Raw genomic sequence first — 21,684 nt, 5'->3', positions numbered from 1 at the left:
GGTCTACCATGTTTCTTTGATTTTAAACACGCTCTAATTGTACCTGAATTGTCTTCGGTGGCTGCATTACTAATTTTTGAAGGACAGAACATGAAAGACACTGAAAATGGTTACTCTGAAAAATTAGGGATCAAGATCTTACGAACACCCAACATAAAAATTGTATATAAATACGTGACTAAAAGATATTCAACAGTACACACCTATTTGACTGCTATAGCAATACTACTCCAGTTGAAATCAATTGAAAGAGACCACTATAATCAGCTAAAAGACTGTTGAATTAGCTATACACTTGATATTAACCCCAGACAAAAAAATGACAAACCAAAAGTTCTTTACTTTATCCAATGGGAACAAGATTCCAGCTGTTGCCGTTGTTGGTACAGGTACCAAGTGGTACAAAGCTGAAGAAACTGATGCTACTTTCTCTCAAGAATTGACTGATATCGTAAAGCTATCTCTAGACACTGTCCCAGGAATTGTTCACATTGATGCAGCCGAGACCTACAAAACTTATCCAGAGTTGGGTGCTGCTTTGAAGGAAACAAAGAAGCCCAGGGAAGAGATTTTCATTACAGACAAGTTTTCTTCCTTGCACAAGATTTCGGAAGATCCTAAGTCTGCTTTAGAAACCGCTTTGAAGAAGCTAGGAGTTGATTATGTTGACTTATACTTGATTCATTCTCCATTTTTCGACAAGGACTTGAATATTGATCTAGAGACCGCTTGGAAGCAATTGGAAGAACTATACAAATCGGGAAAGGCAAAGAACATTGGTGTCTCAAACTTTACTGTTGAGGATTTGAAAAAAGTTTTGGCCATTGCTGAAATTAAACCTCAAGTGAATCAAATCGAGTTTTCTCCATTCTTGCAAAACCAGACCCCAGGTATCGTGGAGTTTAGCCAAAAGAACGATATTTTACTAGAAGCCTATTCTCCATTAGGTCCTCTCCAAAAGAAGCCCACTGATGCTGACCAACAACCATTCTATCAATATCTGAAGGAACTTTCTGAAAAGTATAACAAAACTGAAGCTCAAGTTTTGTTGTTGTGGGTGTACAAGCGCGGTATCTTGCCAGTTACCACTTCTGCCAAGATCGAGAGAATCAAGCAAGCCCAAGACATCTTCAGCTTTGATCTTACTGAAGAAGAGGTAAAGAAAATTACCGATTTGGGTTTACAACATGAACCTGTTAGATTGTACTGGGTTGATTTCTACACCAAGTACAACTCCGAAGCCCAAAAATGATTGGTTAATATATGTACTTGAATCTATGTATAAGCTGGTTACGTTAAGAATCCTGCATTTCTTAGACTTTCAACAGCAGTGGTCGTGATGTGCCTAAACCTTGCAGGCCCAAGTGCAGTCCCGCCATACCATCTTGTTACTATTACAAGAACATTAACGACATGACTTCTTTCTAATAATGTGAGAAGCCTTTGGCCGGCTCCAGATTCACCACAATCACTAGAACCTTGTTGCACGTTTTTCAAAACTGGGGCGACTTTAGTTGAAGAACTTTTCTTACCCTTTTTCAAGTTATTTCCATTTTCCTTTTCATGTGCAACATCTGCTGTTCTCCAAGCATACATGTGCTTATGTGTTGCCTTTTGAATAGCCTTATTCTCCTGCACCAGCTGCTCAAGAATGTTTGCTATATCTGCTTGCGTCGTGATTTTGCAGCATCTAGCTTGGAACTTAGATTTTCGATCAACAAGAATCTCCGATTCGTTCCATTTAATAGTTGACATAGACCTTATCCCAACAACTCTCCTAAGATATATAAATCTAAACCTTTCAACATGCAACATACATATCACACCGACATCTACAGATGAAGTTATTCTTATACAAACTAAGCAAAGCACACATCCTTATACTGCACGAGACTTACAGGCCTGTCTGTATTTTTGCACTGTAGAAACTGGTTAACCTTCTCTTTATTATATGTAATTTTACACTTTCCATGTATTATTACTAGACAGAGATCAACCCGGATTTCTTGGTAAGTTACTGGACACAATGTAAAGTGACAGTGAATACAGAGGGAACATAGAGAGACAAGGCGTTCGCCCGAGCCGAGATGCAGCCAAGTTTTAACTTCCTTGTTTCACAGCCTTCAAGCTGCAAAACAAAACCATCCGGATTTCGTGCCTTTGAGTGCAAGAATGATAGAATATACCCTTTAAAGGTAGATACGGTGGATCGGAATGCTGATACTAATAGCATAGTTCAGAAAATTTGTTATCTTCGACCTCGAGTCAGGCCAATAGATATATCGATCGGAAATACTTATGGTGAAGAATGTTCGGATTACCTTTTGGTTGCTAAGAACAACGGGATAATTGAAATTATCAAGGATTATGACTTCAAGATACGTAATAGAATACCATTAAGGCCAAATTATCTACTCGTTTGTGTCCCTATTAACACCAATATAGTTACTAATGATACGACGATTGTTGGGATGGAGTATAGTGATAAATTTCTTTATGTTTGCTCATCTAATGGTGATTTATTCGGGTTTATACTAAATTTGCCCGATGACTATGTTAGCGAACAGGATTTTCAGGCACCAGAAGCATACAAACGCTATAAGGATACAATTATGTGGAGGTCAGATTCAACACCGCCCGAAGATACTACCCCAGCCGAACGATTTTTGAGGGAGGGTACTCAGTTTAAGAACGCACATAGTTGTGCCCACATATGTTATTATTGTTATCCAGTAAATGAAGACGGATTTTTTCACGAGACTATAAGGCAGTGGTATCCAAAACCTATACCAGCTTTCTCCAACTGTTTCATAACATTTTTGAGGACAGACGTTAGCTCCTTTCATATTAATCCGATGGATAGGTTCAGCGTCATTACAGTAGCACCACATACTCCGTTAACTATCCACAAAATACTATTACCGGAGTTTTATGTAGTATTCTTTCACGAGTTCGTGAAGCTAAAAGATGAATACTTCTCAAAGAAGCTAAGACAAAATTCAGAGCCGCCAAGCTTTGATTTTATGTCAAGGGTGGTATATGATGTTGGATTCCAAGACTATTTAAAGAGAAATTGTTCACAATATGCATCTGACCATGACATAAGGCTTTGGAGAAGTATGTTGGTCTGTGACATGGTATGCGAATTCAAATATTCGTCTGTGTGGAGGCAGAAGCAAGGAAATATGAAAGATTCCTTGCATCGTCTTTTCTTTTATGATGCTTCTTTGAATGATGGCAAGAATGTTCAGAATGATATTGAAAATCTTTCAGACTCTGTTGTTGACCTGGAACTAGACTCCCAATCTAACTCAATGCTAGGCTTTGCGAATGCGTCGATAGATGTAGATCATCACGCGCATTCCAATATAACACATACTGAACGTTTTCTCAAACATTTACGCAAGAGAACTTTTCCTATCAACTTTCAGGTTGTAAAAACGGTAAGTGTCAACACAGAAACGGAAACCAATGAGCTAGAAGCTACCACTTCGTTTCTTACGGATACCTATAAAGATATGGATATAATACTAGTTGAAAAGTTCTTAAACATCAACGCTTTTCGTCCCAAATATGTCGATGAGCCTTTGATGAAGCTGGACTCAATACACGATGTTCAAGAAATAAATGAAAAAGAGTATGAAGCTCAGGTAGCTTTGAATAACCTCTCTTCATTTGTAAAGTTCTTTATGCTTTCAGATTCCCTTTGCATGATCTGGGATTCTAATGGAGTTTTGTTAATAGATAGATTCCAACTTAGGAATACCACACGATTGCTTGAAAACGACGTTAACGCGGTAAAAGTGATAGACTATCGGGTTGGAGTAGTGAATGATATTGGATTAGTTTTAACAGAATTTGAACACACTGGATCGGATTACCATATTGAGTTTTATGCAATTTTGTCTATGCTAACAAATGAGATAGTTTTATTAAAAGGTGAATTTAACACAGGCCAACGGCTAGGGAAAATAGCCGCTCTAGATAAGTTGAGAGTCACAGAAAGAGATAGATTTGTTGATCAAATAATGGTCACAAATTATCATCCAACCAAGAAAAGAACCCTAGATTCATTCTCCGCTGAAATACTTAGAAAGCAAAAACGTCAAAAACATGAAAATACAGACATCTTGACTTAAAGAGAACAATTATAAAGGAAGGTTTGTATATACGTATAATTAGATTGGCACAGAAGACGAAACATAATGTTTCAGTTTCTTTTTTCTTATTCTAGAGAATTATGACGCTAGAAAGTTTTATAATAAAGGAATAAAGTGTAGTTCCTTAAATTCATACGGTTTCCGAGTATGGCGGTGGAGAGCCTTTAGGCGTACCTGCCCTGGGTATCGAGTGATATGGATTTGAAGTCTGCGCAGGTGGTAATAAGGGGGCTTCCACGGGTGCTGGTTGCTGGCTGACAACTGTTACAGCTGAGGGACTACCGAATCTTTGGGCATCCGTCCACCCTTGCTGATAGTAATAACGAGATTCTGTATCCAGTCTAAGTGGCGACGTTACTGTAATATAATAGAAGGCATGTATCATGCCTGGAAGGAAACCAAAGAGCGTTAATAAAGCATTTAGAAGAAGATCACTTGAATATAGTCCGGATCTGATTCCAACTGCAGCAGGGGGAAAGATGATAGCTACAATGTAAAGTAGCAAATCAGATACCGTACAACAAACACAACACAGACACATCACTAACTAGCAGATTAGCGATCAGTCTTTTCCCACCAATATTATCAAAACCAAAGGGTATCTATATAGTCACCTATGTCTATCTGTCTTTGTTCTCTGATCAGACATGGTACGATGAGGGGACTCAAATTTCAAAATCAGATAATATATACTTGAAATTTATATAAAAGATATATAATAAACTTACGCAGATAATGTCAGATAAATGGCTAAACTTGTGCATATAATACTTAGCTGACAGTATGTACTTCAATATTTGGATCCATGAAAATAGTGGGTGGCATACAATATATGTATATTGAACAGCAGAAGATTAAATGTGGGCCTTGGATATTTATAAATGGACATTTCAGAATAATTGATAACAGTGTAGATAATGGAGGGGGTGGCTATGCCATGGGCTTTGGAACAAAAATGAAAATAGATTCCTTAGTTTCAACAAATTGGTTCCTTGGCCCAGTTGGTTAAGGCACCGTGCTAATAACGCGGGGATCAGCGGTTCGATCCCGCTAGGAACCATTTATTTTTAAATCACTGATCAATTTTTTTCCGACAACTGTTACTAATATTTTTTTCCCTCTTGTCGATCCGAAATAGGCGCAAAATTACCGTAGTATGTGTGTGCATATGGTATTAGATGCCGAACCTTTTGGATATGAATAAACGCTACTTACCCAGAAAGAAATATATTATTTACATACGCGACTCAACGGCGCTTTTTAAAGCCCGAGTAGGAGTTATAGTTTCTATATCTGTCATTAGAGGGCTGGTATGAGCTACTTCCGTAGCGGGGTATATTGACATTTGGATTTCTTGGGAAATCCAATGGATGCGATCTAGTTGGTTTTGGGGGCAGCACTTTGCCCTTGACAGTTGGGGCTGGAAGTCTTGCCGTATTTCCATTACCGCCGTTACTGTTGTTCGATCTTTTGTTCTTTTTGTTGTAAGGAGGAGCATAAAAGTTAGAAGGCCGAGCATCGCCATAATCCACAGCCGATCTTTTATTTTTGTTCCCATTACTTTCACCGTTATTGTACCTAGAGCTGTAATAATGACTACCACCGTCATCTTCTTCAAAGTTGTAATTATTGTAATCATAATCGTCATAACTGTAGTCGGTCTTGACCTTATATTCCTTCAAATTTCTGTTGTAGTCTGGCCTTACCGATGATGGTAGATTGTTACCTGCAAATGCTGAACCATCATCGTTCGGTACCCTTGAAGAACGAGCTTCTAAACAGTCATCACCAAAGTGGCCCTTCCCACCACAATTATAGCAGTATATTTGGTGCAAGGGTAGCACTCTCTTGTCACTGGATTCTTTTAGACAGTAACTTCTCCAGATGCTTGGACACCTGTCCCTCGAGTGCCTACTGCTGTGACACAGCGTACAAAACACTCGTTTCCACTTCACAGGACAGTGCTGTCTGTAGTGACCAGGCTCGTTACAGTGTGAACATCTCATCGTTTTTGGACAGTGAGTCGAATAGTGATCATCAAGCACACCGCAATAAGAGCATATCACATGCGGACAGTTTTTCTTCAAATGACCTCTTTGTGAACAGTTATTACATTTGGGCAAGGGCTCAACTATACCATCTTCACCATCTTCAATACCAAAGTACCGTCCCTGTCCACGTATCTCTCTTAACTTTTCAGGGTCAGAGTCAACCTCTGCAATACTAGGCGCAATGATTTTATCGTTCTCGTTAACTTCGTACTTCGGACTGGCATCCTTGAAAAATGGAAGCGTGTCCGCACTTTCTACCTCAGATAACATATCTATACTGCTATCTACAACCTATTACCAAGTGCTATCTTGCACCCTAGTGTCTGTTTGGTTACTGTCCTTGCAGGGAATACAAAAATGAGTAAAGATGAGATGAGATGAGATGAGATGTGTGCATGTCTTTTTTGTTTTTCAAGTAATAAATTACTTGTTATACATTTTTTTTCCATATTGTGACCGCCGCTCTCTGTTTTTTCTATAAGCTTTTTCTTTTGGTGAAAACTGTCACTTGTTTAAAGAGATATATATACTGGTTTCAGATGATTTTAACATCCCAGGATTCATTATATGAATATTGTAATCAGATTATTGTCTTTCTGCCTTCTTTTTACCGAAAAGTGTCTCGACACTAGAACAGAATATATAAATTGAATTACAAAGTCCTAGCGTTCACTATTTGGTGTTGCATACAGTATTCAAAACTGAAAAAAAAGAACTCTGCAATTGCAAACAAGTATTGCTGATTCCAACCCTCCCTCCACAGAGTATGGAATTGTGCCGTGTTGCACTCTGGCGACACAAAGTCAATGCTGTTCCTGTATTATCAGTTCACTGGAAAACCGTTAACAATGACATATATATCTGTCATATCGAAAAGAAAAAAATTTCCAAAAATCTTAACTGACTCTTAGTAGACATATAAACTTAGCGTGTACTAATGGTGTTCACAGCACGTTGTTTCATAACTAGAACTTCAATTTTGGTTGCAATCAAACTCAACCAATAGGACATTATGTGTGCCGACAAAGTGGAGAAGCCTGTTGAGGAGCAAGTCAAGGACTTGTCTCTAGAACAGAAGGCAGAGAAACAGCCTGCTGCTGTTGAAAACAAGAAGGAAAAGAAGGATAAGAAGAAAGATAAGGGCAATGGAAAGCCATCTTTGTACCTTGAACCTCAACCTGCTTTCATTGATGAGCGTATTCAAATGTTCGAACGTTTAAAGAAGGAGTATGATGAGAAAGTTGCTGCTCAACCTCGTGTTCCATTGAAGGTTGTGTTGAAGGACGGTACCGTCAAGGAGGCTACCGCATGGGAAACCAGTCCAATGGACATCGCACAAGGTATTGCCAAGTCTTTCGCTGAAAGACAATGTATTTCTAAGGTTAATGGCGAACTATGGGATCTAGAGAGACCTTTGGAAGGTAAAGAAGGTGATGAACTCAAGATCGAATTTTTCGATTTCGAATCTGATACCGGTAAGAAGGTGTTTTGGCACTCTTCTGCCCACGTCTTGGGTGAGGCATGTGAATGCAACTTGGGTGCCCATATCTGTTTGGGTCCTCCAACTGACGATGGTTTCTTCTACGAATTCGCTTGCAGAGACTCCATGGACCCTGATTCACCAGAGAGAACTGTTTCTCAAGCTGATTTCCCTAACTTGGAAGCCGTTGCCAAGGCTGCTATCAAGCAAAAGCAAAAGTTTGAAAGACTTGTCCTTTCCAAGGAAGACTTGTTGAAGATGTTCCACTACTCCAAGTACAAGACCTACTTGGTCAGCACAAAGATTCCAGACGGAGGTTCCACTACTGTTTATAGATGTGGTCCATTGATTGATTTGTGTACTGGTCCTCATATCCCACACACCGGTCGTATCAAGGCTTTCAAGTTGTTAAAGAACTCTTCTTGTTATTTCTTGGGTGAAAGCACCAACGACTCTTTGCAAAGAATCTACGGTATTGCTTTCCCTGACAAGAAATTGATGGACGCTCACTTGAAGTTTTTGCAAGAGGCCTCTTTAAGAGATCACAGAAAGATTGGTAAAGATCAAGAATTGTTTTACTTCAACGAAATGTCCCCAGGTTCTTGTTTCTGGTTACCTCATGGTACCAGAATTTACAACACTTTGGTTGACTTGTTGAGAACCGAATACCGTAAGAGAGGTTACGATGAAGTTATCACTCCTAACATGTACAATTCCAAGTTGTGGGAGACATCTGGTCACTGGGCAAACTACAAGGAAAATATGTTCTCCTTCGAAGTTGAAAAGGAAACATTTGGTTTGAAGCCAATGAACTGTCCTGGTCACTGTCTAATGTTTAAGGCTAGAGAACGTTCTTACAGAGAATTGCCATGGAGAGTTGCAGATTTCGGTGTCATTCACAGAAATGAATTCTCCGGTGCATTGTCTGGTTTGACTCGTGTCAGAAGATTCCAACAAGACGATGCTCATATCTTCTGTACCCAAGATCAAATTGAACAAGAAATTGCTAACATTTTCGAATTCTTGAAATACATTTACGGTGTTTTCGGTTTTGAATTCAAGATGGAACTTTCAACCAGACCTGAAAAGTACGTTGGTGAACTTGAAACATGGAACAACGCAGAGGCTAAGCTAGAAGCTGCTTTGAACAAATGGGGTGGTAACTGGGAATTGAACCCTGGTGATGGTGCTTTCTACGGTCCAAAGATTGATATCATGATCTCTGACGCTCTACATAGATGGCATCAATGTGCCACAATTCAATTGGACTTCCAACTACCAAACAGATTTGAATTGGAATTCAAGACCAAGGAAGTTGAAGGTGATGACAACTACGAAAGACCAGTCATGATTCACCGTGCCATCTTGGGTTCTGTGGAAAGAATGACAGCTATCTTGACCGAACATTTCGCTGGTAAGTGGCCATTCTGGTTATCTCCTCGTCAAATTCTAGTTGTTCCAGTTGGTGTTAAATTCCAAGAATATGCCCAAGAAGTCCGTGACAAGATGGCCGAAGCTGGTTTCTACGCTGATGTTGATCTTTCTGGTAACACCCTTCAAAAGAAGGTCAGAAATGGTCAAATGTTGAAGTACAACTTCATTTTCATTGTCGGTGAACAAGAAATGACTGAAAAGTCTGTCAACATCAGAAATAGAGATGTCATGGACTTGCAAGGTAAGAATGCAACTGTCCAAGTCGAGAGCGTCATTGAACAATTGAAAAAATTGAAGGAAGAAAAGAGAAACGATAATGTTTTGGCTTAAGTAAAGAGTCATTTAATAATACCTCACGCGCATTTAAGATCATCGATGCAATTATGCCTCGTCAGATAAACCAATTTAAGTTAAGTTATGTCCAGTTAGTTATTTTTTTTTTTTTTAATTTTTTAATCTTGTATTTTATTAGATAAGAATAAAATAACTACTTCTAACTAATGATTATATTAATGAGGTTACCAGGGTTCATTATACTATTTACGGGGAATGAAGAAAGCATGGTAGTAGAATATTATTTGGGTGAGTTGTCGTAATTCTTTTTCCGTATTTCTTCCCAAGAATTACCTGCTTTTGTGTCTGCGACAGCATTTTCCTTCCTGATCCTATCCCACGCTGACAGCGACTCCTCTTCTTTGTTATCTTCTTCATTAAATGGATCATATTCATCATTTTGAGGTACCTGTTGAGGTACCTGTTGAGCTGGAGGTGAGATGGCACCAGCTTTTGGCACTCCCTCCTTCTTTTCAAACTGAGGACCCGTGTATAGTCCCATCGGATCTTTATTATCAAACATGACCGACCTGTTCCTCGTTGTTGCCTGGCCATTCTTCAATTTTTCCATGGTTAGCTTAGGGTCTGGGATTCTCTTTTCTGGATTTCTGTACGTTAGGTTGAAATACGTTGCCCATCTTGTTGGCATTCCCATGTTCAACAATTTCATCATTTCATACTGTTTTTGGCGACTGCTTTTAGGAACATTAGGATCATCTTCAAGTGTTTCTGGACGGATGCTTGCGAGCTTTGACTTATACATAAGAGAACCCCCAGCTTGCGTAGCAGCAAACATGGACAAAAACCCAAATGCGAAAGCTCGTGAAACTTTCGTTCCCTTGACACCCCCAGTCTTCTTATACTGAAGAACAAAAGGCACACTCGTAACTAGACCAAATGCTACCCAGCCAGACCACAACTGTGCTCTCGCAATGGAAAGATATATTTTTGATAACTCTAACCTGTCTTTGGGATCCAAAACCTTGTCTTTTTCATAGAACTCCTGTGCATTGTGATATGCTTCTTGAAACCACGGGCTATTCCAAACTGCTGTATTTGGGCCCATTTGGTTCATCCCCATTCTATTTCCTGCCCCAGAAAATCCGGTTGTTAAGCTATTTGGACTGTCCGCATTGCTTGCACCGTTTACTCCGAAAGTTCCGCCATTTGCACTGTGTCCATCGTCGAGAGTCATCGTACTCGAAGTCTAATCAAATATCTATCGTCTTACCTGATATTTCCACAAAATATCGCTAAGTTCAATTGCGCACTTATACTACTATTCTTTCTTTAATCACCCATATTTGAGTACCGTAAAATAATTGCAGGTTACTTACTCCCTTATATATTCTACAAACCTTATATAAGCTATGCCCTATATAAAATTATGTATTTTTCTATGGCAGTGTCGCCGGGGTATGAGATCCCAAAAGATTAATGGCAAAAACCGATAGCGCGTTCTTCAAAAGGACATGGGACCGTGTTTCTACCGTTCTTTTATCTAGGATATGTCACGGCAGGACTGCCTCCGGTCAAGTATTAATGTTTGAGCACTTAATGACCTTCTTATTAGAACATGGGGATCGGATCACGTGATAAATATTATTTCCGTGAGTACCTGTATGTTTTCTTTTTTTTTTTTTTTTTAGTTCTCAGCAGGGTTAGCATGGAAAAATTCAAAGCTTGATTTGCACCAGAGAAAGTGAACACAAGCGATGAGATGAGATGAGATGGGATGGGATGATATAGAAAGGTGCTTGAGATAGAGGCATCGTTAACTTAAAATAGGATCGAATAGGGAGATAAGAGCCATTAGAAACTACTATTAGTATCAAAAGAACAAACAGGTGAAAAATGTCTCGTCCAGAAGATTTAGCACCTCCAGAAGTGTTCTACAATGACAGTGAGTCTAAGAAGTATAGTGGATCTACCAGAGTGCAACACATCCAAGCTAAAATGACACTTCGAGCTTTGGAACTCCTAAATTTGCCACACACGTCATACATCTTGGATATAGGGTGTGGTTCTGGTCTCAGTGGGGAGATCTTGACGGAAGAAGGACACATATGGACAGGACTGGATATTGCACCAAGTATGTTAGCGGAAGCTTTGAACAGAGAAGTGGAAGGAGACTTAATGTTGCATGATATAGGTCAAGGTATTCCATTCAGAGCAGGTGTTTTTGATGCTGCTATTAGTATATCTGTGATCCAGTGGCTATGTAATGCGGACACTTCTTACAATGATCCTAAGAGACGTTTAATGAGATTTTTCAATTCACTCTTCGCTAGTTTGAAGAAAGGGGGTAAATTTGTAGCGCAGTTCTATCCTAAGAACGATGAACAAATCGAGCAAATTTTGGGTGCAGCCAAGGTTGCTGGGTTTTCTGGTGGTTTGGTCATCGATGACCCAGAATCTAAAAAGAATAAAAAATACTACTTAGTCTTAAGCTCTGGATCAACGGAAACAGGGGAACAAGTTAATTTAGACGGTGTGAAGATGGATGCAGACCTTGTTGCTAAGAGAGAACGTAAAAAGAAATTGGTCGAATCCAGAAAGGACTACATCAATAGGAAGAAAGAAGTCATGAAGAAAAGAGGTAGAAAAGTGGCTCTTGATTCCAAATTTACTGGTAGAAAGAGAAGAACGAGGTTCTAGATCATTTTTCTCAATTGTATATTATATATTTTCAAACTCAAGTAATGGAATTATCCATACATCATATAGAACCTTCATCTTATCATCATCATCACGTTAAAAATGATCACTACGGATTTTACTTCAAGAATTTCAGGTTTAAACCTTTACAATGAAAATTTTAAAAAAATTGAAATTCTACAAGAAGCTGAAAGCTGTATGTATCTGTATGTATGCAAATAGAGAAAAAAGACATTAGCCCAGCCTTAATCAACTACTCCTGGAAGTTCACCCACATACACACAAAATGTTTAGGAAAACACTACCAGTACTTCTAAAACAGGCTGTTAGACGTTACCAGCTTCCAGCCAAGGCTGAGAAGAAGATTATTCCAGTATATCCACCAGTTGAAAGAGTTTCCAACCCATTGGTGATTAAGACTCTCGCTGAGAAGGATCTAAAAGTTTTGGATCCTAACGGAGTGAAGACAGAGTTGATCTCGAGGAAGAATCCTAACTGTTTACGCGCGGGGGATGTTGTGCGTGTAGTCTATGACTCCACAAAGTGCAATTATGATACTTTTACAGGATATATTCTAGCAGTGGATCGTAAACCTTTGGTGCAGGATTCATCAATTCTATTAAGAGATCATATTTATAAGACGTGTGTCGAAATGAGAGTGCCAATCTTTTCCCCATTAGTGGAAAGAATTGATTTGATCAGAAGAGCGGACGGTAGAAGAGGCAGAAACAAGCATTATTACATCAGGAACACCAGATTAGACGTCGGAGATTTGGCAGCAAGTATGAGAAAGAAGAAACACAATTGAATTGATATTCAAAACTACTTACAACCCAACATGTACATAGGCATAGATACGTAGATTTTTACATGCTGTTAAAATAAACAATACAAGAATCACAGTAACCAATCACCGTACGATCACGGCAAGGAGAGGCAGAGCAAAGCTAGGTAAGGAAAACAGAAGATATAATACAACAAAAATAGGAAGAGAGAAAATATGTATATATAGTAGTAGTAATAGAGTATTATTGAAATTCATTAAAAATATCATGAAGAAACGTGTGTTATTATTATACTAAGGGAAACCGGTATAATATTATAGTTTCGTATATCAGATAGAAAGTATATTCATCACCATAAAAAGAGGTTAGTTCGAGCTTTAAAAGCAGGATGAAGAGAGCAAAATAGCGTAAAATAATATAGAATAAAAGTTGGTAGTACGATTGGATGATCTATCAATATGCGAGTTTCTCATTATCCTCCTACACATGAACCCATGTATGCGACAGCTTGACAAACCCAATAGAGAAGTAGTACGGTATATAAACTTTCTAGTCGTATTTGAAGATTTTAGCGTTAACTCTGTCTTCGTTACTTCTGTATCCGGCAGCAGCGGTCATCTTTTCTTCCTTCTCAGCTTGAGCCAAAGCCGCCTGCCAACGACGGTCTCTAGCTTCCTTCTTTTGATCTGGGTGTAGCTTTTCTTCGTACATTGAAAGACCAATAGATGCTAGCAACAAAAAGACAGTCAAACCTTGGGCATACATTCTAGCTTGCACAGCTTTTTGTGCCTTTGTCATATATGGATCTTTGTCAACAAGTTTCCATGACCCATACAAACAAGCAGCCCATGACCCAACAATGATCTTATACTTGTTGTTAGACAAGCCCTCCAGTAGCTTGTCCTTCATTGGCAAATTCTTCCATCTGTTGTGCTCGGCAATGATATCAGCAGAAGCATCACCGCTGTACATTTTTTGGTCAAACTTCGTAGACGACTCTTCAGCAACAATAGATGCCAAAAGCGTTGGTGGTGTAATAAACAAAGCAGTCTTAATGGACCATGTCATGTTCTGTGGGTTGAATTTAGGGTAGCGACGAGGCACTAGCTTGAATATAGCTGCCGAAATTAGGAAACCAGCAGCAGCACCCTTTATACCACCCAGCAAGGTGTAATGGCTATGGGCATCGATTTCTTCACGTGTTAAGATCTTCATTGTGACTTAGTGGTTTGGTATTAGAATTCTGTTTTGTTTTCAGCGGTTGGTTAGCTATAATACTTAAGAAAGGTATTAACCGTAATATGTCTGTAAACCTTTTCGACGAATGTTTCTGATGTTCTAGACGACTTTAACAATCAGATTGGTTCGCTTTGTCTGTTATATATATACAATTCCCAATTATTATACTAATGTACCCTTCGATCTAAACAGGAAACAGCCGATGAGAGCAATATTGGTGCGTCTTTTAAGCCTGTTATATACATTTTCGGTCTCTTTTGTACTTGTCCTAAACCACTGCGTATTATCTTCCCATTGCGTTTTCTTTTCCGAATTTTTTACTGACCCATGCAGTAATGATCGGGGGTTTCCTTTCTTTTTACTACGGAAAGTCTGTAGTATGCTCGATCTATTATGGGCTTGATGAGCTGATTGGTAAGAACAGCGAAACTAAGCAAGCACAGACAGGCAAATAGGCTACAGGCTACATAGGCGTAGGAAAGGTTTTACATAAGGAGGTGATATGGGCGAAAGGCAGGTGATAATTCTAATTTGGTGGGGGAATGAACAATGAAACGTTAACGGTTCTAGTTACATACTGCCTCGGCGATGAGCTTGTATACAGGAAACTTAATCCAACATATGCTCGTTTGTCTTCTGTCGTTTGTCGTTTGAATGAATGTACTTGTGCGTCGTTTGCAGCTGATTTGGGACTTGCATGAGGCTGTCAAAATATGAAAACAAAAAAAAAACTAGATGTTTTCCATCATAGACGAGTGGGCCGGGATTTCCCAGAAAAAATATCGGGCTCGAAGTTCCTATTGGTCCGTTGTGACCGGGGACTTACCACGATTGTGGCTCCACAATTTGTGTCAAAAAAATAAAGATATTTGATTGGTCATGGTCACATGACTGATTATATAATATTTTTTCTTTTCGTATTGGCATTGCCCCTCGTATTTCTCCGTTGTTTTTATTTTTATTTTTTGTTTTTTATTTTTTTTTTTTTTGTTTGGCGATAGAGTCCCTAATTGAGTCTTCCCAACAATTATGCAGGAGGCCTGTTCGCTTCGTAAACGAGAGAGGGGCAGTACGCAGGCAAACATGCAAGAAAAGTTTAAGCTTCCACTTCAGACAGATCAATGTAACCTCGTTTATTCTCAATTTGCATTGCATTCTTATTTTTTCATCAGATGGTACCACAGTGACTCTCTGACGTAGGGAACTTCGTAGCTTGCGCCACGTCTTACGAACCGTGAATACGTTTAATGTCCCTCGTATACTTTTTGAGGAAGTCTCTATGACGTTTTCTTACCTCGCAGCTTCCTTAATCCTCGATGAGGTTCCTGACAGATTCTTGGTTTAGTACGCCATACCTACAGATGAGCCGAAAAAAAAAGGCAAGTAGTAACGGTCAAGCGCGCTTAATGGACCCAGCGATATAGTGTAGGGTATGTGTGTGTAACAATATAAAGTTCTAGAGGAATTTTGTCGGATACTAATGTTGGAAAGTTCTGGACCAGTGTCTTATCGATATATCCTGCGAAGTGTTTGCTAATGTCTCGTCTTGTCATATGACACACACGTTGCTGGCATTATATTACTGGTGCTGTCGTTGTCGTTGTCTTTTTTTTATTACTTTTTTTACTTTTTCTTCCATTCCCCTTCATTGATTAGATAGTTTAGTTTCAGTTCTCAATTTCTGGCGCTACAAAATGTGACGCGCGTCGCGCCCAAATTGGCGATACGAATGTAGAAACCACACAAAAACGTTAGTGATAAGGGCATGTGGTGGTCTCAGACCATATTGCCTGTCACTCCAAGTGACACTCGGATATATTTTTTTCTTGTTCGTCCACCACAATAAAGTGTAAAGAAAAGTACCAATTATGACTGTGTTTTTGAGCTTATCTGCTTCCCTTTACCACAGATCTAGAAGTTTGCAATAGCTTCTACTATTAAACAAATATTAGACAAATCAGCTTATATTTCCCAGCTCCCTTCAGTGAACAGAATATTATAACCTAGACCTAGGGGTTTGCATAAAAAAATATTAGAGCTACACGGTTGTTGCCAAAAGACTATTCATAGGATTAAAAAAAAAATGCGTGTGTCTTACCTTTGTCTTTTCGTTTGGATACAATTCATCTGTCCTGCACTCTGTACCGAGTATCTCATTAGTTTGAAAACGCCCAAGACTTTGAAGTACTTGTTCAATTTTAAACTAGGTGGATCCACCGTAAAAGATTTGATAGAGTCAAAAATCCATAGAGAGTTCTCTTTTGGTAATTTCAATGCCATTTCAGTGGATATACCTCCACTAGTAGCGGAGAAACTAAAGGACATTCCATTCATTAGCGATGTAGTAGCAAACACCAAAATTAGTTTGTTTGATGCCTTCCCTGAGATGGAAGCATCGTTAAAAGGAAGCAATAAACTCACTAAGGGGAAGGATAAAAAAACCATGTTCATTGACGATGGAGAAGATGACGACGACGAATCCGTGGAAGATGGACTAGAGTTTAAAGAAAATTATACATCTCAAAAGAGTGCTCCAAGACACTTAGCCCGTATTTCTCGCCGAACCCAGCTACCAATAATCCCCCAAGACTACGATACAAGCGCTCTAAAATATCACTACCATGCTGATCGCCAGGGCGAAGATGTGCATGTTTATGTCCTTGATAGTGGTATCAATTACTCTCATCCAGATTTCGAAGGAAGAGCTAAGGAAGGGATTGACACTACCGGGGAAGGTTCTGGGGACTTTATAGGGCATGGTACCCATGTTGCTGGTTTAATTGGGTCCAAAACTTACGGTGTTGCCAAGAAAGCCAATATTTATGAAGTTAAGGTTCTTGATTCATTGGGTAGAGGCAATGTCACCGACATCATTGAGGGATTAGAGTATGTTGTAAGTCAATGCCAAGATAATAAAAAGAAATGCGTGGTGAATATGAGCCTTGGAGCACCTGGAACACATAGTATTTTAGATAGGGCAGTTTCGGCTGTTATAGATGAAGGCATTGTAGTTGTTGTGGCTGGAGGTAATAGTGGTCTCAATGCTTGTTGGTATAGTCCAGCAAAAGTGAAAAAGGCAATTACAGTAGCCGCCATGGATGATCGAACTGACTTAATGGCCCAGTTCTCTAATTGGGGAGCATGTGTAGACATATGGGCACCTGGTGTTAATGTAGAATCTCTATCCAACAGAGGCGATGACACTGTGACTTTGAGTGGAACTTCAATGGCATCACCAATTGTAGCTGGGGCAGCTGCTTTATTCCTTGATCAAGGATATAAACCAAGCGAGGTGCGTAAAGCATTACTTAAATATTCTACCAAAGGTGTCTTCAAGAAACGAGCATTAGCTGTAAGACCGAGGTCTCCAAATAGACTTTTATACACAGGGAACAACGAGAAGGACGACAGTTTCGAATATGGTTTGTTTCCACAGATAGATGAGTATAAGTTCATTTCCAGGCTACAAGAGGACACAAAAGATTTTAACGAATCAAATGATCCTAACAGCGCATTACTTATCCGTGGAAGAAAACTACTTGAACCAAACTTGACTTTCAAAAGCAAGAAGCAAGTAAAATAATTCACAGTTACATTCAGTTTGACTATAGCATCATAACATCAAAATCTACGCAGCATATGTAGGGATTTTTAACCAAGAACATTTTGATATAGGGCTTTTGGTCATAATGTCCGCTTTACCAACACTTTAAGCACCAGGAGAGCGGACAGAGACAAAGATTCAATGAAAGATGACTTTATGAAATATATACAAGACCATGTATCTCTAAACAGTTAGTTAAAAGTTACTATATCACCGGCTATTAGTCTTGAAGATGGTAATATTAATGGCAAACGATATCGTGGATAAATGGAACAATTTTGTTACGGATCTTAACATCAGACTGCTAAAAAATGTCATCATAGTGTACATTATTACGAAGGAGTGTTTTCAACATGCAAAACATAACAAGAGATGGAATAATGAGAGAAAAGAGGAAAAAATATACAAAGAGGAAAGAAAGGATGTCTTTCGCATTCGATCGATTATTGTACAACTGTATCTGACTTCTGTATATCCAATTTCGTATTGATTTTATTTTTTGATAATTTTTCTGCGATTCTCTCATAATTTCTAAGGTGGTAAGGTATCAGACGTAACGTTCATAAGACGACCGACTTGATTCCGCACCATCCCGCAGCAGCAGCTGCCATCAAAGCAGAGGAATAAGCCATTGGTTTCAACCCTCTCGAGGATCTGAAAACAGCACCGGTCAAAGCACCAGCGACGACTGATCCTGTGACATCGTGTTTTCCTCTTAAAGAGTCAATTGTAGAGTTGATCAAGTTATAGGTTAAGGCAAGGACACCAGCATTGTTACCCAAAAATGGCCCTCTTCTTGTGATATGATTTAGAACTGTATTCAATTGTAATTTACCTGGAGAGTTTGGTGGAATGTTCTTCAAACCCTCGAAAAACCCATAAGAACCACCTAAACCTAAACCAAGCAAGTATACAGCACCGGTACCGTAACATAGATCATCAGTCCAACCTCTAGAAGGAATCAAACCTTGAGAACCTTCCAAAGTAGAAAGCTGTTCTTCTTCTAAGTCCATATACTCAACACCACGCTCAAGCCCCGCTAATGGGTGGAGCTGCGATGGGCTTAATCCTCCAGGAACAGAAATAACATTGGAGACGTTTGTGACGGATGATGGATCGAAACCTAGAGTCTTTTTTAGCTTTTCATTATTCTGTTCGGAATCAGTACTAGCTGTTTGAGAGTCGGTTGATGGCTTCTTACCACCAAATAACCAAGACATTGTTTATAATAAGTTACTTTGCCGAGTTAGGTCTGAATATGCGGGTGTTCGTCAATTAAACAAAATAAGGGAAACTTACAGCAACGAAAATTGAGCAAATCTTATCCTCTAGTCCACAATAGCTCTCCCCAACTTATTTGATATTACCCAAATAATACAAACTTCTTTTGCAGGCTGCTAGCAGGCTCTATATTCAATCTTTTCTCAAGATTTATATTCTACCAATTCGAATACTAGTATCGAATTTCAGTTACTTCACTAATTTTTCAAGTTTTACAATTTTTCACAATTTTTTAGCTTGTCAATTTTTTCCAGATAGAACTGGCTGACCGTCTAGAAGGAGATAGATTATATAATTGTCCGTACATAACGATGTCACGTGAACAATAATTTCTTATAAATTCACTCTATAGGTTGGCTGCCATAGTGAACAGTTTAGAGAGGCCAGTAAGAAACACACCTTGTAGTCTACGACAAATTAGCTTTTCTGTAAAAAGGGTTACAGCAACCTGGAATTTCATTTTTGTAACCATGTCTTCTCACTATCTTTCTTCTTCCGCTGTCGGCGTTTCTATCTTTTGAATCCTACAAAGAAATGATGAGCAAGCAAAACCAAAATAAAAAAAGAAAACACTGAATAAAGGGAACCTTAATTACTGACACCAACAGCAGAACAAGCTAAACCACCACTTACTTGGGCGTTTCCAACCATAAAAGCTAAATTGAATAGGTAATATAAATTCAACAGCTAGATATGTAAATCAGAACTGTAATGTTAATGATAGTAACCTAAACTTCTCTCTTCTCATAACAAGTATCAACGGAACAAACGCAGCTATCGCTGTTCAATGTACCGTGGAACTCCAATAAATAAATTTGCTAATTGAAACGGCTTATCATATATCTTCATTAGAAGAATTACATTTTCCAAGATGCCGGGGGCTAGGGACAAAGTCCAATTCGATTTGATCGAATCAGAACGTAAATTATTAGGTCGCAAATGGACAAGGTTTTGGACAGAAGCTGATAGACAGATATCTTTAAGCTCAATCGAACAGGATCTACACAACCTTCAAATTGATAATAATTCAAAACTACAAAAGGGCGAGCAAGCTCAAGCCAATCAAATGAGAATTGGTTATGATGAATTCCTATTGAAAAAACTCAAGGAACAAAAACTTACGAAATTACAAAGGGAACATAGGTTAAAATGCATTCTGAAGTTCTAACCAAAAAAATGTGGAGACCGTTCAACTGTATAGCGTAGGTTTGTTATCTGTATATTTGAAAAAAAAATAAACACACACACAAAATATGCTAAAAGTTTTACTTTTGCGTTGATCATCTCCGGCAATCTGTCCAGATGTGAACACAATACAATAAATATCATTTACCTATATGATGAAAGACCGAAAAAAAAAGAGAAAACGGCTAGAACTACTGTCCACGTGACACAAGCGTGGATCGCTACTGGTGGTTATCATAGAACGGGCTGCGCCAGCAATGGTTGGAAGGTGTTACTGAGTTTCTCGTTCTTTCTAGTAACCGATACTCACCGAGAGCCATGTTGATGTCACTCTGAAGAAGTATGGGGTTTCTAGTTTAACTCCATGACCGCGCCCACTACTAACAATACGGTCAACGTGACGTGTATGAATTGTTGGTGAGTCGTCACTATAGACGAAAAAACTGGCTCGCGTTCTAGCTTCTTTTTACTGAAAATCCAACAACGATCCCAACAAGTTTCAACAAATACTGCGGTGTAAGCATTGGAAAAAAAATACATTAAATTTGTTTGGCAAACTTTTCTGAGGGTTTTCGAAATTGGCTAGAAAACAACGCAGGACTAAGTAAATATATACAGATGTAACACTCGGCGGCTTTTTATAAAGAAGTAAAAAACTTAATAGTTTCAACAAGAGGGAAAAGAAGTGTAAAAGTATTTAAAAATATTAGATATGCGATTCTTGAATTTTTTAATTGAAAAACGGAAACACCGTGGAAACTAGATTCATTAATTGAAGTTTAAAGTTTAGATTTTAATCTGGAGACTTCCTCAAACACTGTAGCAAGAAGGTTATTTGCATTGAGCTAGTGCACATCATACAAGAAACAAACAACAAACAACAAACAACGCTTGTATCGTGTATCCAGTTCTGCTATAAACTTAAGGACAATACTAAAAAAATTAGAATTGAATTGAATTGAATTGAATTGCATTGCTACTAGTATTGTTTCAATTTCTAATCGAATATTCTTCAATCAGGATTGAAAGTTTTAGATAAGCTATTCCATACCTGTTTCTACATTGGATTTCGTTATTATACCCTATCGATAATACCCATCTGACTTTTTAAAAACATTGGGAATTTTACATAAGAGGGAATAAGAGGACCTACTGCTTGTGCGAAAGAAAAATGTATGTATACTAACAATTTTAACACTCAATTATGTTTTCTCAGGGATTTTTTACCTTTAGCCTAAAAGTATTAGTCTGTCTCCAACCGTTACGGATATTGTGCATTTTTTTAGTGGGATAAGAAATGCTACCTGAACAAACGAGAACAAGATGAAATACTATTTTTTTTTTTTTTTTTTTTTTTTTTTACAAAAATGAACTAAAATAACAGATAATGGAAGACCGTTCTTGCTGAAATAGACATTCATTTTTTTGTTGAAAAGCAGGATATTGTATGTTTAGTACAGTAACACATATTTGC

The 21,684-nt window shown here is 38.6% G+C and overlaps 12 protein-coding genes and 1 non-coding gene across 13 annotated transcripts; 7 read left to right on the top strand and 6 right to left on the bottom strand.

Annotated features, from left to right (window-relative positions):
• Window positions 1-319: 319 nt before the first annotated feature.
• KLMA_60481 (aldo-keto reductase superfamily protein) lies at window positions 320-1,252 on the top strand (the record flags this gene model as incomplete). The annotated part of the gene is made up of 1 exon (XM_022821162.1): window positions 320-1,252. One exon carries the CDS (start codon window positions 320-322, stop codon window positions 1,250-1,252), a length of 933 nt encoding a protein of 310 aa, XP_022677552.1.
• A 38-nt stretch (window positions 1,253-1,290) lies between these two features.
• KLMA_60480 (uncharacterized protein) lies at window positions 1,291-1,815 on the bottom strand (the record flags this gene model as incomplete). The annotated part of the gene is made up of 1 exon (XM_022821161.1): window positions 1,291-1,815. One exon carries the CDS (start codon window positions 1,813-1,815, stop codon window positions 1,291-1,293), a length of 525 nt encoding a protein of 174 aa, XP_022677551.1.
• A 272-nt stretch (window positions 1,816-2,087) lies between these two features.
• On the top strand, window positions 2,088-4,139 carry GID12 (Gid12p; the record flags this gene model as incomplete). The annotated part of the gene is made up of 1 exon (XM_022821160.1): window positions 2,088-4,139. One exon carries the CDS (start codon window positions 2,088-2,090, stop codon window positions 4,137-4,139), a length of 2,052 nt encoding a protein of 683 aa, XP_022677550.1.
• A 151-nt stretch (window positions 4,140-4,290) lies between these two features.
• On the bottom strand, window positions 4,291-4,701 carry SNA4 (Sna4p; the record flags this gene model as incomplete). The annotated part of the gene is made up of 1 exon (XM_022821159.1): window positions 4,291-4,701. One exon carries the CDS (start codon window positions 4,699-4,701, stop codon window positions 4,291-4,293), a length of 411 nt encoding a protein of 136 aa, XP_022677549.1.
• Window positions 4,702-5,145: 444 nt separating this feature from the next.
• KLMA_R615 lies at window positions 5,146-5,221 on the top strand. The gene has a single exon. It is a non-coding gene; the product is annotated as a tRNA-Ile (tRNA).
• A 186-nt stretch (window positions 5,222-5,407) lies between these two features.
• Window positions 5,408-6,481, bottom strand: AIR1 (zinc finger CCHC domain-containing protein; the record flags this gene model as incomplete). The annotated part of the gene is made up of 1 exon (XM_022821158.1): window positions 5,408-6,481. The coding sequence occupies one exon, from the start codon at window positions 6,479-6,481 to the stop codon at window positions 5,408-5,410; it is 1,074 nt and encodes a 357-aa protein (XP_022677548.1).
• A 742-nt stretch (window positions 6,482-7,223) lies between these two features.
• THS1 (threonine--tRNA ligase THS1) lies at window positions 7,224-9,455 on the top strand (the record flags this gene model as incomplete). Its single annotated transcript, XM_022821157.1, has 1 exon — window positions 7,224-9,455. One exon carries the CDS (start codon window positions 7,224-7,226, stop codon window positions 9,453-9,455), a length of 2,232 nt encoding a protein of 743 aa, XP_022677547.1.
• A 244-nt stretch (window positions 9,456-9,699) lies between these two features.
• On the bottom strand, window positions 9,700-10,653 carry RCI37 (Rci37p; the record flags this gene model as incomplete). Its single annotated transcript, XM_022821156.1, has 1 exon — window positions 9,700-10,653. One exon carries the CDS (start codon window positions 10,651-10,653, stop codon window positions 9,700-9,702), a length of 954 nt encoding a protein of 317 aa, XP_022677546.1.
• A 659-nt stretch (window positions 10,654-11,312) lies between these two features.
• BUD23 (18S rRNA (guanine1575-N7)-methyltransferase) lies at window positions 11,313-12,116 on the top strand (the record flags this gene model as incomplete). Its single annotated transcript, XM_022821155.1, has 1 exon — window positions 11,313-12,116. One exon carries the CDS (start codon window positions 11,313-11,315, stop codon window positions 12,114-12,116), a length of 804 nt encoding a protein of 267 aa, XP_022677545.1.
• A 286-nt stretch (window positions 12,117-12,402) lies between these two features.
• IMG1 (mitochondrial 54S ribosomal protein bL19m) lies at window positions 12,403-12,924 on the top strand (the record flags this gene model as incomplete). Its single annotated transcript, XM_022821154.1, has 1 exon — window positions 12,403-12,924. The coding sequence occupies one exon, from the start codon at window positions 12,403-12,405 to the stop codon at window positions 12,922-12,924; it is 522 nt and encodes a 173-aa protein (XP_022677544.1).
• Window positions 12,925-13,450: 526 nt separating this feature from the next.
• On the bottom strand, window positions 13,451-14,116 carry RCF2 (Rcf2p; the record flags this gene model as incomplete). The annotated part of the gene is made up of 1 exon (XM_022821153.1): window positions 13,451-14,116. One exon carries the CDS (start codon window positions 14,114-14,116, stop codon window positions 13,451-13,453), a length of 666 nt encoding a protein of 221 aa, XP_022677543.1.
• A 2,107-nt stretch (window positions 14,117-16,223) lies between these two features.
• Window positions 16,224-17,723, top strand: RRT12 (Rrt12p; the record flags this gene model as incomplete). Its single annotated transcript, XM_022821151.1, has 1 exon — window positions 16,224-17,723. One exon carries the CDS (start codon window positions 16,224-16,226, stop codon window positions 17,721-17,723), a length of 1,500 nt encoding a protein of 499 aa, XP_022677542.1.
• Window positions 17,724-18,304: 581 nt separating this feature from the next.
• Window positions 18,305-18,964, bottom strand: TIM23 (protein transporter TIM23; the record flags this gene model as incomplete). Its single annotated transcript, XM_022821150.1, has 1 exon — window positions 18,305-18,964. The coding sequence occupies one exon, from the start codon at window positions 18,962-18,964 to the stop codon at window positions 18,305-18,307; it is 660 nt and encodes a 219-aa protein (XP_022677541.1).
• Between the last annotated feature and the right edge of the window lie 2,720 nt (window positions 18,965-21,684).

Source organism: Kluyveromyces marxianus, chromosome 6 (assembly GCF_001417885.1).
Source record: "Kluyveromyces marxianus DMKU3-1042 DNA, complete genome, chromosome 6".
In the NCBI taxonomy this organism is placed as follows: Eukaryota; Fungi; Ascomycota; class Saccharomycetes; order Saccharomycetales; family Saccharomycetaceae; genus Kluyveromyces; species Kluyveromyces marxianus.
The sequence above is the reverse complement of the archived record's forward strand: the minus strand, read 5'-3'. Positions and strand labels throughout refer to the sequence as shown.